General features: G+C 35.4%; 2 protein-coding genes across 3 annotated transcripts; one reads left to right on the plus strand and one right to left on the minus strand.

The window, feature by feature from the left end:
- Positions 1–811: 811 nt before the first annotated feature.
- LOC132183216 (uncharacterized) lies at positions 812–4,316 on the plus strand. The gene is made up of 7 exons (XM_059596618.2): positions 812–1,349; positions 1,800–1,940; positions 2,038–2,151; positions 2,236–2,409; positions 2,939–3,054; positions 3,684–3,765; positions 3,930–4,316. The coding sequence occupies exons 1-7, from the start codon at positions 936–938 to the stop codon at positions 3,933–3,935; spliced, it is 1,047 nt and encodes a 348-aa protein (XP_059452601.2). The 5' UTR covers positions 812–935; the 3' UTR covers positions 3,936–4,316.
- A 4,771-nt stretch (positions 4,317–9,087) lies between these two features.
- Positions 9,088–15,460, minus strand: LOC132180512 (putative protein phosphatase 2C 52). 2 transcript variants are annotated; one of them, XM_059593373.2, is made up of 6 exons: positions 15,296–15,460; positions 12,887–13,389; positions 12,466–12,810; positions 12,276–12,393; positions 11,959–12,182; positions 9,088–9,753 (listed from the first exon to the last, which is right to left on the minus strand). In XM_059593373.2, exons 2-6 carry the CDS (start codon positions 13,133–13,135, stop codon positions 9,274–9,276), a joined length of 1,416 nt encoding a protein of 471 aa, XP_059449356.2. In that variant the 5' UTR covers positions 13,136–13,389; positions 15,296–15,460; the 3' UTR covers positions 9,088–9,273. The 2 variants fall into 2 exon arrangements, with proteins under 2 accessions (XP_059449356.2, XP_059449357.2); XM_059593374.2 differs by lacking the exon at positions 15,296–15,460 and adding an exon at positions 13,984–14,539.
- Between the last annotated feature and the right edge of the window lie 764 nt (positions 15,461–16,224).

Consider the following 16,224-nt stretch of genomic DNA (forward strand, 5'->3'; position numbering starts at 1 on the left):
TAACGGTATATAAAAAGGTAGGAAAAATTATTGTGAAATATATTTTGATAAGAAAGCAACAAGTAGTTTTGTTCCCTAAACTTAGGAAAAATCAAAGTGAAGATGGTGCTAGTGCTTTAAGATGAGATTGGCCAAATATGGTGAATCACTGCCGCAACATCATAATTGTATTGCAGTAGTATGAGAGTCTACTAAGAGCATATTTAGGATTGCGTTTGAGAAATATAACTTTTGACAATTTTTAGAGTAAAAAAGTCAAAAAAAAGATACTTTTAAAATTTTTTACTAAACATGCCAACTCTTGTTTGGCACGGATTTTTCAAGTACTAAAAGTAATTTTTAAGATATCTAACATAATTTCAAACTAGCTCTAAATATATTCATATTTTATAAAGGAGAGGCTTGAGTCACTGGAAATTTTTTTAAAAAAATAATAGTAATGAAGTATATGAAACGAGAAATGTTATGAGTCAATAAATTTTTCATATTTTACTTATATTTTTTTGCAAATTCAATAGATTAGCTATTAAATTTATGTGGTCCATCATTAATTTATGTATATAAGTTCACAAATTTAATAATTAATTTAAAAATGAAATAGGCTGATATGTGAAAAATATTTACTCCAAAAAACATTTCTGATATGAACGCATTTCACATTCTCGATTGACTTATCACGACACGTCATTGTGAATGGACTTATCATGACACGTCCTTAAGTTAGGAGATGGAACATGAACGAAAGTGCTAACTACAATTATACTTATGAGATGAACAGTTATGGGATGAAGCCAAGGACATAACTTTAACACGTTATAGCTTTGATAACGTGTTAAACAATATATGTCTTCGACCCTTTTCTTTACCATCTCATACAAGGAATACTCAAAATTGATTTGAATTTCTCACCTTTCTCTTCTAGGCTACCATTTGCCATGGCTAGTCTCAGCAGCATCACCGCCCACAAATTCCCTCAACTCAACAAACCCATCGCAGAAACCAAGAGATCCAACTTCCCTTCAACTGCCCTCTCCACCCAGCTCTTCAATAAGTCCAACCCATCTAACAATTTCAGCTTCTCAGCCCGGAAAAGAAGGAACTGGGTAATTGGGTCGGTCACAGAGGACCGAGAGGTGGCTCCAGTGAAGAGTAATCTTGCTGAGGAAGAAGAAAGCCGCTTGTTGCTCAATGGTTCTGAAGAATTTCAACCTCTGTCTTCTTCCAAGGGGAGTGAGGAGGGTGATGATCTTGATAGGTCGGTTAGCAAAGCTATCAATGCTACTATTGTGCTTGGATTTGGGACCTTTGCTGTCACCAAGTTGCTCACCATTGACAATGATTACTGGCATGTGAGTGGTCTTGTATATCAAGTGTTTGCTTATATTTTCTCTCTTTTAAAGATGGGTATTTGTGAGTCTAGGCTTTTCCATTGTTGATTCTTTTATAAATTTCTCTCTTTTGGTTGGCAAAACAACCTTTGATCCACTTACCCAAAAAAGAAACAGCCTTTAATTGTCAATATTGTGTTTTATTATATGAGCATTTGTCAGTGTGATGTATATTTTGCTTAATTAGATTTTCAGATAGTTTTTTAAATTGACAAATATACATTTTCTTACAATCTTCAAAATTGATGGGATATCGTTAAAATATACTTTCTTTTTTGTGGAAAATTGTTTTTTGTGGAAACAAATTCTGTAAAAGAATGAAGAAAAGGACTGCTATTGATTTTCTTGCTGTTCTCCATTAAGAAAGAACAAAGTTCCCTCTTCAGTGATTTTATGTTTTCATTTTCTCAGGGATGGACCCTTTATGAGGTACTAAGATATGCACCTGAACACAACTGGATTGCGTATGAACAAGCTCTCAAATCAAACCCCGTTTTAGCCAAAATGGCAATAAGTGGGATTGTGTACTCGCTAGGAGATTGGATTGCCCAAGTATGTGTTTGAAGCCGAAGGAGATTATCTTAAATGAACTATCTTGTTGAAAACTAGTTTTTGCTGATTTTCTAGTTATTTCCTACTGAATTTGCAGTGTTATGAAGGAAAGCCTCTTTTTGAGTTTGACCGGACACGTACGTTCAGATCAGGCCTGGTTGGCTTTACTCTCCATGGATCCCTTTCTCATTATTACTACCAATTTTGTGAGGTGATAATTGTGGTTCATATTTGGTCGGTTGGCTTATTTGTTGATTTTCTCTGAATGGCTGAAATCGTTTACTTTGGTTTCCAGGCTCTTTTTCCTTTCCAAGATTGGTGGGTGGTCCCTGCCAAAGTCGCCTTTGACCAAACAGTGTGGTCAGCAATTTGGAACACCATCTATTTTGTAGTTTTGGGGTTCCTGCGTTTTGAATCTCCAAGCAATATTTTTAATGAATTGAAGACTACATTTTTGCCCTTGCTGACCGTAAGAAACCATCTTTGTTTTCCTCTATAGTTGCTCCAAGTATCTTTACATTGTGTCTGATAACCAGTTTGTTACCATGGTTGTTATCTAGTTTTTGTAATAAAAAAATTGGCTCTGCTGTCCTTAAATTTGGCTTAATTTTGAAACCTATATATTCCATGTAAATGTTGCTCTTTAGTTTTTATTCTTTACGGATCTTATATTTCTCACACTTTCGCTGCTGCAATTAGTCTTACCGTAAAGGTAAAAAGAACATGAAAAAAAAAGATATGATGATGGTTCTACTAGAAGTTTTTTTCTTCTCTTGAAAAAAAAAAAAAAAAAAAAAAACAGCTGAAAGTTCTATGAAGAATAATAAAACAAGACATTGATCAACTGATATTTACTTGCGGTTCCTATGTTTTTGGTGTTTGATGCAATTCGATTCATTTGAGTTCTGTCCAACATAGATTTGATTTATTGATGGCAAGCCAATATTCAATTTATATGTCGGAGACAACATCGTTTATTGTCGTGATTTGCTTTACAGGCTGGGTGGAAGCTTTGGCCATTTGCCCATCTGATAACCTATGGTGTTATCCCTGTTGAACAAAGGCTTCTTTGGGTGGACTGCGTGGAGCTCATCTGGGTTACCATACTCTCAACGTAAGTATCTAAATATGTCTATTATATCTTGTAGAGTACTCATGTGAGAAGTTATGCTATGGCATACCAGGCTGTTAATAGTTATATGGTTACTTCTGATTCTTGGGCCATTTGGAGTGGTATTAACTGCATTATTCGATATTCATGCATATAAATCTGTGTTTACCTTGTGTCTTTTCTGCCACATCAGATGACTATCAACAGCAGTACGGTCAAGCTTGTGGTTTCCTTCATTTTTTTTGCTTTTTTGGAAATGTGTCTTCCATATTGAGCGCCATGGACAATGATGTTAGGATTTAAAGTTTGTGCATCTAATGGATTATATGATTTTACATTATTTAAATTTTTCAAAAGTCGTGTCAACATTGAATACATATACACCGTTAAATACACAAACTTTAAATCTTGATCATGAAATGAATACCACCCATTTCATTTAAATAGAGAGGATCCTATTCCGAGGGGTATATGGGTCATCACTGATCAGACATGTTTATGCAATAAATGCCCTAAGGAGCTTAATCTTCTTATTTATTTCCAATTTACAAACCAATTGTTAGGTATGGTAAGGTCTAAAATTGTTGCTGTAGACCTCTCTCTCTTAACACTGATAAGTTTTTCCTTTGTAGTTATTCAAATGAGAAATCGACAGCACGAATATCTGAGGTATCGTCTGAATCAAATCCTACATCTTCATCAAGTCCTCCTAAGGTATAACTATCAGCTCTTAAAGTGTTTCTCCAAGGCCTGGTTGATAATTCTTATTGAAGGCTGAGAGAGAGTTGAACATGAAGCAAAAATCTTCCCCTACATTATGTATGTCCTCCATCCTAATGTGCTAATATATGTCAGTATATTTTGTGGTCTGTTGCCAGGAGTAAATGAATTGGAAAGCTTGGAAATAAGAGAAGAGTTTTCTAAAGCTGTCACAAGGAGTGATTAACCATTCCTGAAGCCTGAGATTGTCAATGGTAATGTGAAAAAAGTTTGGACCCTTATAATCTCTGACCTGCCTCTACAGATGGATGCTGGTCATTATACATAGATATTCTTTTTCTTTATATTTCTACAACTTCTTTCGAGGAAGAGGTGGGGTTGTGTTAAGGTTGAGACAAATATTTTGTATTAATTAATGTTAGATCAGCACATCATGAAGTTTTTTAAGGATGTATTCTATATTCAGTCTCCATGTATACCAGCTCTTCCAAGGACTAATGTAGCAATATAGAGAGTTGACAGTAAAGTTGGAGCCCATGTTACAATTGGTAGAAGATACAGCAAGAAATTCCAAACAATTCCGAGATATTTTGGCATCAAGTAATGTTACAAAGAGGACTAAAGTTTTCTTATAACTATCCCAATAGATTAAAATTCAATAATGATCATAAACTCAAGAGTGCTACAGATCCCAATCTTTTTATTTTTTTTTGACATGTCCGCACAAGAGAGGGGAGGGAGGATTCGAACTAGTGACCTCAGCTTCATGAGGCATGATCTTTAGCCGATTGAACTAATCCCTTGGGTACGACGAATCCCAATTTTTTTTTTCTCAAAAGTTAGTTTCCAAATGATATGTCACCATCTCATGAGATTTATTATTTTTGGAAGTATTTCACCAACTTATGGGACAGTGATACTTTATTTGAGAACTTATTTTTGGGAAAAAAATTTGAGATATGTAGCATTTTTTTTTAAATTCAATGATAATTTTAAAAGGTACATCGTATTTGAAAAAACTCTAGTCTTCCTTAAAACATTATTCTTTTGGCATCTCCATCACTTCATAACGGAATCAGTCTGCTAAAAAAGTTGACCAACCAAAGCCTTAAATTTGAGGCATGTCAAATGTTAAATGTCACACCCCTTCACATTGGACTGATGTAGTAGTATCCATCAGTATTTGATTTTTTTTTTTTTTTAATGACTTATTAAAAGGCCACGTCAACTCAGCATGATGTGAGTGTAATTTTTAACATTACTTTTTAAGAGCATCCCTAGCAACTGTTACTATTTTAAAGAAACTTGTTTCTAATACAACCTAAACTGACATTTTTTTAAAGAAAAATTATATAATGACACAAGTTTTATGTGTCAATGTTATTGTTAGCTATACGGTGGGCTTGAGGCCCAATATCCTGAACACGTGGCCTCGCTCGAACACAGAGTGCAAAACCAAACAAAAAGTCGAACAAAAAAACCTAAAATTTACCGGTATTTTGAAAAAGAGCCCAAGATCTGCAAAATCAATTTCACCTACGACCCCCAGATCCCTGACCCAGTCTGCAACTTGACCCCAATGGCGAAGCTGGAAGCGATGCACGAACCCAAGGACGAGAAGGCCACCACCACCACCACCAACAGCAACCACAAGAACAAGAAGAGGAATCACGGCTCAACGAAACTCTTCGTCGTCGTTGATTACCTTTTCCTCCTCATATTCTTTGGGTTCCTCTGCTCCATTCTTTTCAAGATCGTTGGCATTTGATTCCTAAAGAAGACCCACGTTTCTTTTAACCAGGTCCACCCTCGAATCCCCTTTTTGTTTTGGGTTCTTTTGGTAGTAATATGAGCTGGGTTTATATATATATTTGTGTTTGATGTGTGTATCTGTGATTTTTTTTGGTTAACTCGCTAAACCCTTTATGGGTTTCTGTTTGTTTCTTTTTGGGTAAAGATGATTTACTAAGAATTTAATTGGAAGAGGAGAATTGCTTAAATTTATGATATTGTATACTTGGTTATATATTATGAATTTGTATATGAAATATACTTGGAATCTTTTTGATGAATAATAATTTATTGAAGAAGAAGAAGAACAGCTCGCTTACACGAAATAAAAAAAATGTACTTGGACTTTGAGAACATTATTTTGTATGTGTTTATTATCATTTTGGCCATTGCATTGGTACACATTTTGATCTGAGAATTACTCTTTGATGTGAAAAAATGGGCGTCTTATTCGGGTGCAATCCCGTTGACAAATGGCTTTTAACAAGCACTTGTGATTCTTCAAACGATGACGAGTGTTGGATGAAAATCATGTTAGACCAGTTTGATATATCTAGGACGATGTTGCCATTTTACTTGTTTTCTTTTTCTGAAGCTTTGCTTAAAACTTGGATTCTTTTTGAGCCTTTGTTGCTTGCTTTCATGTACTTGAAAACTGCAAGTACGATGCAATCAGTGGATGGAAATATTTTCATTAGGGTGATTCTGAGAACAGAATGTTTAAGAGAGCATTTTGACGATAATTATGAGCCAACTGAATGTTTGGTGTATACTTGGAGGGATTGGAATCCACAGCAACTAGGCTGCTTAAATTGCTAGTAATTTGGGAAGTTAATGTCAGAGAGCATATGTGGGATCTACCTGCCTAAATAAATTTGGACAGCTAATTGCCATGGATCTCAATCCTACTTGAGGCTCATAGAAGGCATTTACACTAACACTAGACTAGAATTTTACATTTACTCACATTATATGGAATATATGATTAGTATTCATTTATAGTTGCACTTTCTTTTCACATGTGAACAGTTCTTTTGCTGGGAATTTGTGTGACATATATAGGCTGCAATGTTGGAAACATTTCCGAGCTGGAAGGCACTTACAGGAGTTGGCTTTGTCAGATTCAGATATGTGATTTTAGAGTTGTGATGTATTTCTTGATTTGGAGGATTATGTGCCTTTGTGATAAAAGAAATTTTGATTCTGTGTCTTCTAGTCTCTTTCCTATTGGCCTTTCTTCATGTATCTTGCAGTGGATAGAATTTTTTGTGGAATTAATGAATGATATTTATCTGAGATCTAGTTTTGCTATTAACTTCTACTCATTGTCTGGATTTGATCCCAGTAAGTAAAAATTTGCTTGTACAGGAACACATCTACAATTATTATGATTAACTTCTTCTTGAATGTCCGAAATTTGATTATGGGGATTTTTTTTTTTTTTTCTTTTTTATTTTTGTGTGTTGTGTTTGCAACTTTGCGTCAAGAATATAAAGTTTGACAGTTGAAAGCCATGTCACATCTCTTTGACTATTTGCTTATCATTAAGGGATTTTTTTTTTTTTTTTCCTCTGTGGTTTATAGAAAAACATATTTTGGACTTGCTGCTTAGAGTTGCCCCCAGAAAAATCAGCTAAACAGAGGGATGTTGATGCATCTAACATAATCTCAAATGTATTGATAGGACCAAGTCTTCTGCATCGATAACTAGAATAGTTGATTCTTTAATCCTCATGATTGGAGATAGTTTTTCCATGAGGTATAAAATCTAATTACCCTTCTTTCTGATCAATGGATAGCTTGTGTTACTGTCCAGGAGAAAATGAAAAATACCTTCAGGAATGAAACAGAGGACATAGTTGTGATAGCAAGCAGCACATTTTTGCTTCTTTTACATCTTTTCAGAAACAATTTATTCTATAATCTTTGTAAGGATGAAATGAATTTAAGGAAGGCAACAACTAAAGGCCCAAAAAAACCCTACTTGGGTGTAACCGTAGTAGCCATTTACTTGTTGAGGCACCAATAAGGAGGGACTTAGATGGACCCGCAATGCGGGAGACCGTAAGCAGTTCCTCAAGGCAGGTCGAGCAAAGACAAATGAGTGTGAGTCTTGCCCCCTAGCATAGAGATTCGAACTTATGTCCTCCCCCTCACCGAACCACTTGGGACTTATCATCCAAGACTGAATTTGATTTCTAGATGTACTAATTCTTAGGATCTCTAATCATGGCAGAACCATTTGCACTAGTACAGTCCGTGCTAAATGTTGCTTAAAATATAATGACTGATTATCTAACAATTGAAAGTTGTTCAGTTCTGTCTGTTGATATTCTGAGAGTGAAACATTTTTCATACTTAAATGCTGCATAAACTGACGATCGTGAATATTCAAATAAGCAGTATTATGCCAAATATTCTTCATTCAATTCAAAATCTCTCTTTCATGTGTACACGTAGTGAAACAAGACCTAGAAACCAGGAAACAAACACCATCTCTTCCCAGGAAAAACCATAGAGCAACTATTCCATGCACGAACTTCATAACAACAATTGAATGAGAGACTCTTGCAACGGTCTTCAAAGGAACACCATTTCCGTTTCTAGCCAAGTTCTATGACATCACATAATTAACAATTGTAGAAGAGATAAAACACTACCAATTAATAGTAGTCCATTGTAGGGACCTACAATGGACGACTATAGTGCTCCTTCAGCTTTCAGCCCTTTTTCAGTGGTTGTTGCTGGCTCTAAGTGGGGGTTCAAATAGATTCGCTTTATTCTGTGCTATTTTTGCTTCTATAACCGTCTTGAGTGGCCTTTTGAGATGATCGGGTCATTTGTTTGACCCATTTTTTTATCTTTTGCAATTTTTGTTGCACTGTTTTAGTTTGTTTTTTGTCTATTGTTAGAGAGCTCATCCCATTTTCATTTTTAGGATCACCTACTTTTGATCTAAAGTTAGATCAAAAGTGGTAACCATTTTCTTATTCAATTAATAATAATAATAATAAATTTTAAAAAAAAATTGGTAATTTTTTCAAGCTTGCTGGATGAAGTCACCAGTCCAATTGCCGTTCTTTCTTCAGCAATTTTTGAAACTCCATTACCAATTTCTGAAACATCAGTATTTTTGTCATTCATTAGAAAACATTGATTACTTTTTTAGTAGTTTGAGAGATACATTGACACATCTCAATTAATAGCGTCAATAATTTATAGGACATTAACAATCAAGTAGTTTGAAAGAGATAAGTAAACTTTTCTCAATATATTTTTAAAAATATATTCCAATGAAAGCCATGCTTCCTTTGTCACTTCGTAGCACACCTTCAGCCGTTGCCCATGGCAACTTCGATGAAGTGAAAACCAATCAGGGTGTGATAAAGCACCATTTACGTTTCAGACCTGACTTAATTGCTGAATTTGCTGCTAATACAACTTAGCATTATGTAAATATCTTTAAGCAGTTGGATGTTTATCTTTACAGAAACTGGAACCATGCTGGTTCAGATCATTCCTTGATGAAAGTTGAAAGAGATTCCCACCAAATTTTTGGCAATACAAAAGAACAAAACACTGTTCCTTTAAATGTACAAAGACAAACCCTGGACACAATGCCACCAACCCAGAAAATTTTTCTTTTGGATTTTTAAGGTGCAAAGGCCAAGGTAATACAACAAAACCAGCCCAATTCCATTTCCACAGAAATCACAAAACTTCAGGGTTTGGCCTCTCATCAGAAAATCTAGGAAGTTGAACGAGCGAGTTCACTCGTGTGACACCTTCCAAACCCGACCAATTCTGATCTTCAGCTGCTAATGTTTCCCCATTCCCGTCGGCCTCAACAGCTAGTCGTCCGTAAGTATCATTTTCTTCCGATGACCTGACCGTGAAGTTCCTTTGAAGAGACGGCTCACACTTCTGGCCATCGTCTGATTCAATTGCATTGCCAGAATGATTGCTCTGAAGGGTTGCAGAAGAAAAGTTTTGTTCATCATAATCAGATTCCGAGTCCATTTTCCCATCCAAAAATAAACAAACCACTGCACAGTCATCCATTTTCGAAGTAGGGTATTTGAGTTTCCATTCACGAGCGGCCGAGTCCACCAGGATCCTTGCTGCTGATGCCCGGGTTGGAGCCATTGATACTATCTCAACCACCTCTTCATTGGTCAAGACATCCCAAACCTGTAATGACACTGAATTAGAACCGTTCAAGAGAAGAGGCAGAAAAAAAGGACTTCAATGTTTAAAACTCTTCCTCAAGGAAACCAAACTTTTGGGTGATGCATAGCCTCAAAGATGTGAAACATAAAAATGTTATCAAAAGTCATGTACCCTTTTCCCTCAACACACCACATTCATATTTATGTAATTTTGAGGATCATTTTAATTATTCCAGTTATCAGAAAGTCATTTAGGTTTTTTCCTCAATACCACATTCATAAAAATCCTTTGTCATTATGCTGGGACTTCAGTCTATCCTAGGTTATGTAATAGGTCTCTTTTTATTGGGATCCATCTAAGGACAAACTTACCTCTATTGTATGGTGTTCTTTTATGGTCAATAGAATAATGGGATACCTACAATTTTAGCAGATTATGAAATTAAGGGTGAAAAGAACTTGAGGAATTTAATCTCCCAATACTACAAATCAAGGACAACTCAAAGAAATGAGCAAAAGTCTACAACACCCCCCTTTGATTTAAGATAATTTAGAGTACAAAAGTCGACCATTACTTTTGTAGCAAATCTAGATGATATTCATGTTAACTCTCGACCAAGGGTTCTATGTCTGACAAGCGACAAATACATGTCAAATAGAACCCTATTTGAGTACACAAATTAGAATTCATGGTGAGAATCATCATTTATAAAGTAGTTTTTGGTCTACTTTAGAAAACCCCAATCAAGTTAAAAATCTGACCAAAAAAATCAGTCTACTATTCTTGGGGAACTTATGTATCTTTTTTATTCAATAAGATTTCTGGCATTTGGTTCCTTTTATTTTAGAAATCTAACCAGTTGCTGATGGCACTTGCATTTGGAGAGAATATTAAAAGGTGATCACTTTCACAATTGTGGGAGTCATTTGAATTGCTTCCACAAACCTGAATTTATTTTCCTTTTTGCAAATAATTTCCCTAAAAGCAATTCAACCATAATTGACTTTATGGGCATATGTGCGCACAAGTGCGCACTAGCATTCACATCTGACTGATGCATATACATCTATGTATATAAAGCCCACCCAGTTCGATCTTCACGCCCAAATCAGAAACTATGCAATTGTGCAAAAATGTGAAGAAAGCATGCAACAGGGTAAGTAATGCATGTTGAGCTAAAACCTCAACACAAGCACTTTAACCCCACCAATACAATAATCCTAAAAAGCCATGGCGTTTGACTATCTAAAGTGGCCATCTTACAGATAATGGTGAAGAAAGCTGCTTCTTTTCAACTCAACCAATAATCAATTTGTGGCCATGTGAATGTCAATATGTCATACATATCCCAAATCACTAACTGAAATAACACAAGCTATTAATCACTAGTTTTTATGAGAAATAACTTCTACAAATAATCATAGTTTCAACATACTAGAATTTTTATGAAGTCATCCAATCAAGAGCATGAAACTATTCATTTTTAGCTCAGCATCACTCAAAAAATCCTGCAAGAAATGCTATTTAGTAGACTGCTATGAGACCAAGATGACGTGGCAATGAAAATCAGTCCTTGATTTTTACAAACCCTTGCTGATCCAAAGACTACTTTTTACTGCCATGTCATCCTAGTTGTAAGGATAGTTGTATAACAATCTACTAAATTTCATTACTCTAAGACAAAGGGATAAAGAATCAAACTATCAAAGCATTATAGAAGGGAACCTTATACAGCTTGTGATACAATACAGCCTGGTCAACCTGATGCCTAATACAAATACCAGTGTCTACAGATTCATACTGTTGATTTATTAGCCCAAGATAAGGTCCATCCAACTCTTTATGCTTGGTGATGAAATGAGAGATTCTTACTAATTCTATTACTTGAATGTTGGTTCTTGGAAGCCATTTCCCACACACACACATACAAACACAAATTGAATTTCTCTCATAGCCCCTGGATGATCAGTAGGAAGAGTAATTATCAATTTTATGAAACTTAATTCCTTGTTTGGGGATTGTAGGATATAGTACAGACATTTTTACAAAGAAGCTAGCTCTTCCTAGTTTCTGTTGAGCCAGATTCAAAACTTAGAAATGGCAAACTATAGGTTTACCCTTACCCATGACTTCTTTAAACTAGAGGGTAACTGAATTAACATACAGAAATTGGAAAAAAAAAATGGGGAAAGAACCAATGCAAGAATCAGAGAATGAAGAGCTTACCCCATCTGAAGCAAGAACGATGAACTGATCTCTCTCTGTAAGTATTCGGTGAGAAAATTCAGGTATAGAGATCACCCCATATTCCTTCAAACAGAAATCCCCAAATGCTCTAGCCATTGCTAATCCAGGTGCATCGTCAAATGGCAACCATACCCTAGGCACTTCAGGCTCATCTTGCAAGGCAAAGACCCTACCCTTACACCGTTTGATCCTTTCAGCCTCCCCTACAGTAATTTGTATCACATAAACAGAATTAGGGGCACACAAAAAGCATATGGTCAAGAAAATTGACTCATAGTATATCATATGATGCATACTTGGTAAATCAGGCTTCAAATCAACAGTCAACTGGATTGCCACCGTGGAATCATTGCTGTCCTTAGATCCCATAATTGCTCGAGAATCCCCAATATATCCCATAAAAAGGTTTGAACCCTATAAACACAAGCAAATGAGAAGAGGTAAAATAAGTGGAAGGAACAGAGTGGTTAGTGCTTTCTGGTGTACCTGTTTCACTATAGTAACAGCAGTGCTACCACTACAGAAGCAGTCCAAATTTGGATGAGACCTCAGTTCTTTGTCCATGGCCTTGTATGACTTTAAGAAAGCTTCTCTCCATATGGAATTCAATTTATCCTCGGGTGAACAATCCTTCTCTGATTCTCCACCGTCTGATCTTAGATTCCCTTTGAAACAAGTTGTATTTGACCCATCCCGCCTTGACTGATAGGAATGCAAGAATGATAATATCTTAATCGGCAGGGTATCCCTCACTTTTCGAGCAACAAGATGGCCATGTGGACCATGTCCATCAAAGACGCCACAAAATACCACTTCTTCGGACATGAAATCCTGCAGAATTTCAAACCAGATTAAGAAATCAACCACCAAATATAATTAGACTCCCAATGAAAGGAACAGAACTTACTTCCCACACAATCATGGCATCCTGGTTTATACCCTTGCGGCCCTGCTGCGTGAATATGCAAGAACTACGACTCTTTCCATTCATAAAGATCCGGTTCGGTATGGATGGTAAATGCTGCAGGCTAACAACATGGTCGGAGAACGTTCTCCTAGTTCTTTTTTGGCCACAAAAACAAGAGGGAGATACTGTATCTCCATTACTCCTGCTACTACAAGTACTCCGACTACTCGTTGACACACAACCCCCCATTTGCTCAGTTCCGGAAAGATGGCATTACAGCAAATGTAAATAAGGGGCAAAAATCTCCTTGGCAAGAACAGATCTCACATGAAATTCTGAAATTCTAGAGTGGTCAACCAAGGATAAAGACCATCCAAGCACCAAAGATTCCCCAAGCATCAAACCACAACCCTCTTTACACCTCCACGTAGAAAACTGGCCTCATTTTATCTTAGTCAAATGTAGAACCCTTTGGAACTTACGCGAATCGACATTAAAACCAACTGACAAAACCAAACAAACTTAGTTTATTGAATAATTTAATCTATAATTCCACAGAACCCAGCAATGGCTACAAGTATAAAATAACTCAATAAATCATACAAATTGTATTAAAAGATATTCCATGTGAAGAAGGAAAATAATATTCTTAAAGGCTGTCCTGATCATTTGTCCCCCCATTAGAATTCACATTGAAACAAATGAAGTGACGATAATTTATTATAACTTAATCCACAAACTACGTTTCAAGGGTATTAAAGCCATCGAGAACCAATCACACGCAAGGATGAAAATTGAAATACCCTTCTATCAAACAATGTCTTGCCTTTTCCATATATAATACATCTGCATCAGCATGAGTTAAAGGCCAACGGATTTTCCAAAGAAGGCCAAATGACACATCCAAGAGGCAACTAGAGTCCTTCTCAAAGCGAGGTTTAAGGAACAAACCTCCCCCTTTCTCTCTCTCTCATACACATACAAATAAACAAACACAAAGAAAGATGCTTCTTCTACTGGTATTTTGCTTAGGAATAAATAAAAAAACAAAACAAGAATGCGAATATCCAGGCGATTCAGATTCTCGAAAAACTTACCTTCCCTGCTCAACATATCAAAAGCACCAAAAAATAGGTCAACACAAAGAGCCAAGAACAGAACTTTTTACATCCCATGACAAAATTTCACATCTATATTTAAGGCTCCAGATCTCCGTTTGGCGGATAAGAAATCTTTTAAGATGGTTTTATAACTATAAAGGTTTTCAAAAAAAAAAAAAAAAAACCCAGCCAGTTCAAAATTTTCAAATTTCACTGTGCTTTTTTTTGGATAAGGTTTTTTTAATTTTTTTTGGTAAGGAAATTTTACTGAACTTGAGAACCCATCAACCAAGAAAACTCATAATTAAGGTTCTAATTATTCTTTTTCTTTTTCCCCTTTTTGTTCTCAGCACCTAGACAAGCAAGGAGATTGGTCAGTGGACCCTTTTTAACAGGGGGGGAAGAGAGAGAGAGAGAGAGAGAGAGAGATCAAAAAAATTTGTACACAATTTTGAAATCCCACTAGGTGAGAGAACCAAAAGAGAAAAAAGCAAAGCTGGAAAAGCAGAAAAGGACGAAACAAAGGTATGATTTTGTCAAAATAGTATCAAAGAACGAAACCCAAAAAAAAAAAAAGCGCGTAAGAGATCAAAGTAAATAAATATGTTTCTTGATTATACCATTAAAAGATATAATAAAATAAAAAAAGACACAGTTCTAAGGTGCCGTTTGGTTACCCAGAAAATGTAGATGAAAACCCAGAAAGAGAGTACAAAAAGATCATCAAGCAATTACTGAGTATTTTCGTAAAATAAAAACCAAGTGAAATAGGGTAACAAAAGAAGACCAATTTCCTATTTGTTTGCCGGGAAATTATAGAGGTACACAAAAGAAATTAGAAGTTTAAAAACCCAAAATTTTCCTCACAACTAGTCTAGCTAAGCTAAAAAAGCTTCAGTTTTGATAAACTAAAGCATCGGGAATCATGAAATCCAAAAACACTCCTGGTTTTCTGTTACTACCCTCTGTTTTTGCCAGCCACCAAACAGAGCCTAGAATCCAAAATTACAATAAAATAAAGATAGAAGCTGTTACTTGTACATGCAGATCATTCATTACTCGATGCCACTAAAAGCTTTCTGGGATAAGTAGTAACCGGTAGCAATAAATTTAAGCAATTACACATAACAATAAAGGAAAAATATATATATATATATATATATATATTAAAAAAAAAAAAAAAAACTGGTTGAAGTAGAATGGCGAAATGAAGCATGCAAACTCAGAAAGAAAAAGTGGGTTTTGAAGGAGGAAGATTGAGGAAAGTGAAGACTGAAAAGCATGAGGTTGGGTGTTAGTAGCAGATTACCTTTGGGGTTTTGGCAAGTTCAGGCATTGGGATTAGAATGGCTGGGAGAAAAGAGAGCAGAGGAGAGTTGGGTTAGATTTCCATATATGCAGAGGTGGTGGTGGTGTGCATTAATTGCAAAAGCAGAGTAGAAAGTTAAAGAGAGAGAGAGAGATTTGGCCGTGCACTCTCGGGAGAAATGGTGATATACATCAATCTCATGACACCAAAAGCAACCCCACCACGTCCCTCTTCAAGGCGCGTCCACCTTGACTCGCTGTCTGCCTTCGAATACTACTTATTAGGGGTATGATTTGACAAAGAAAGAGCAATATCCTATTCCTATAAATAAAATTTATTTTTTTTTTTAAAAAAAAAATGTTTGCTAATGCTTTCTCTTTTTTTTTTTTTTTTTTAAAAAAAAATAAAACACTTAAAAATACAAAATATTTAAAATTATTTAGGGGGCGGCGGACTAAAGAAAAACAGGTAAAACTTCACTTACACCTCTTGAATTATAAGCAATTTTCCAATCATAATCTTGAAGTTTAAAAATTCACAACATTTATATCTCATGTTTTAGTCCCTTTAATTGCACTCTTTTTCTTTTCTTTTTTTTTTTTTTTTTTGTTGAAATGTCCCTTTTTTTTTTTAAACCCACAGCCACCGAGAGTGAGTCCAAGGCTTTTTTTTTTAAAAAAAAAAAAAAAAGAAAAAAAAGAAAAAAAAAAAAGTGGCATTTTGGACGTTTTAACAAAAAAAATGCAATTAAAATGGGCCGAAACATGGAATAATCACATTGCGAATTTTTAAATTTTGAGATTATGATTGTAAAATTAACTTGAAATTGTTTGTTTGAGATTGCGGTTTTAATAAGTGGGTTTTTATAATCGCTATTTTTTAATATCGCAAAAGCGTTTAGTAAAACATGTTAAAAATTACTTTTTCAT

The sequence above is a fragment of the Corylus avellana genome, chromosome 5 (genome assembly GCF_965113065.1).
Source record: "Corylus avellana chromosome 5, dhCorAvel1.hap1.2, whole genome shotgun sequence".
In the NCBI taxonomy this organism is placed as follows: Eukaryota; Viridiplantae; Streptophyta; class Magnoliopsida; order Fagales; family Betulaceae; genus Corylus; species Corylus avellana.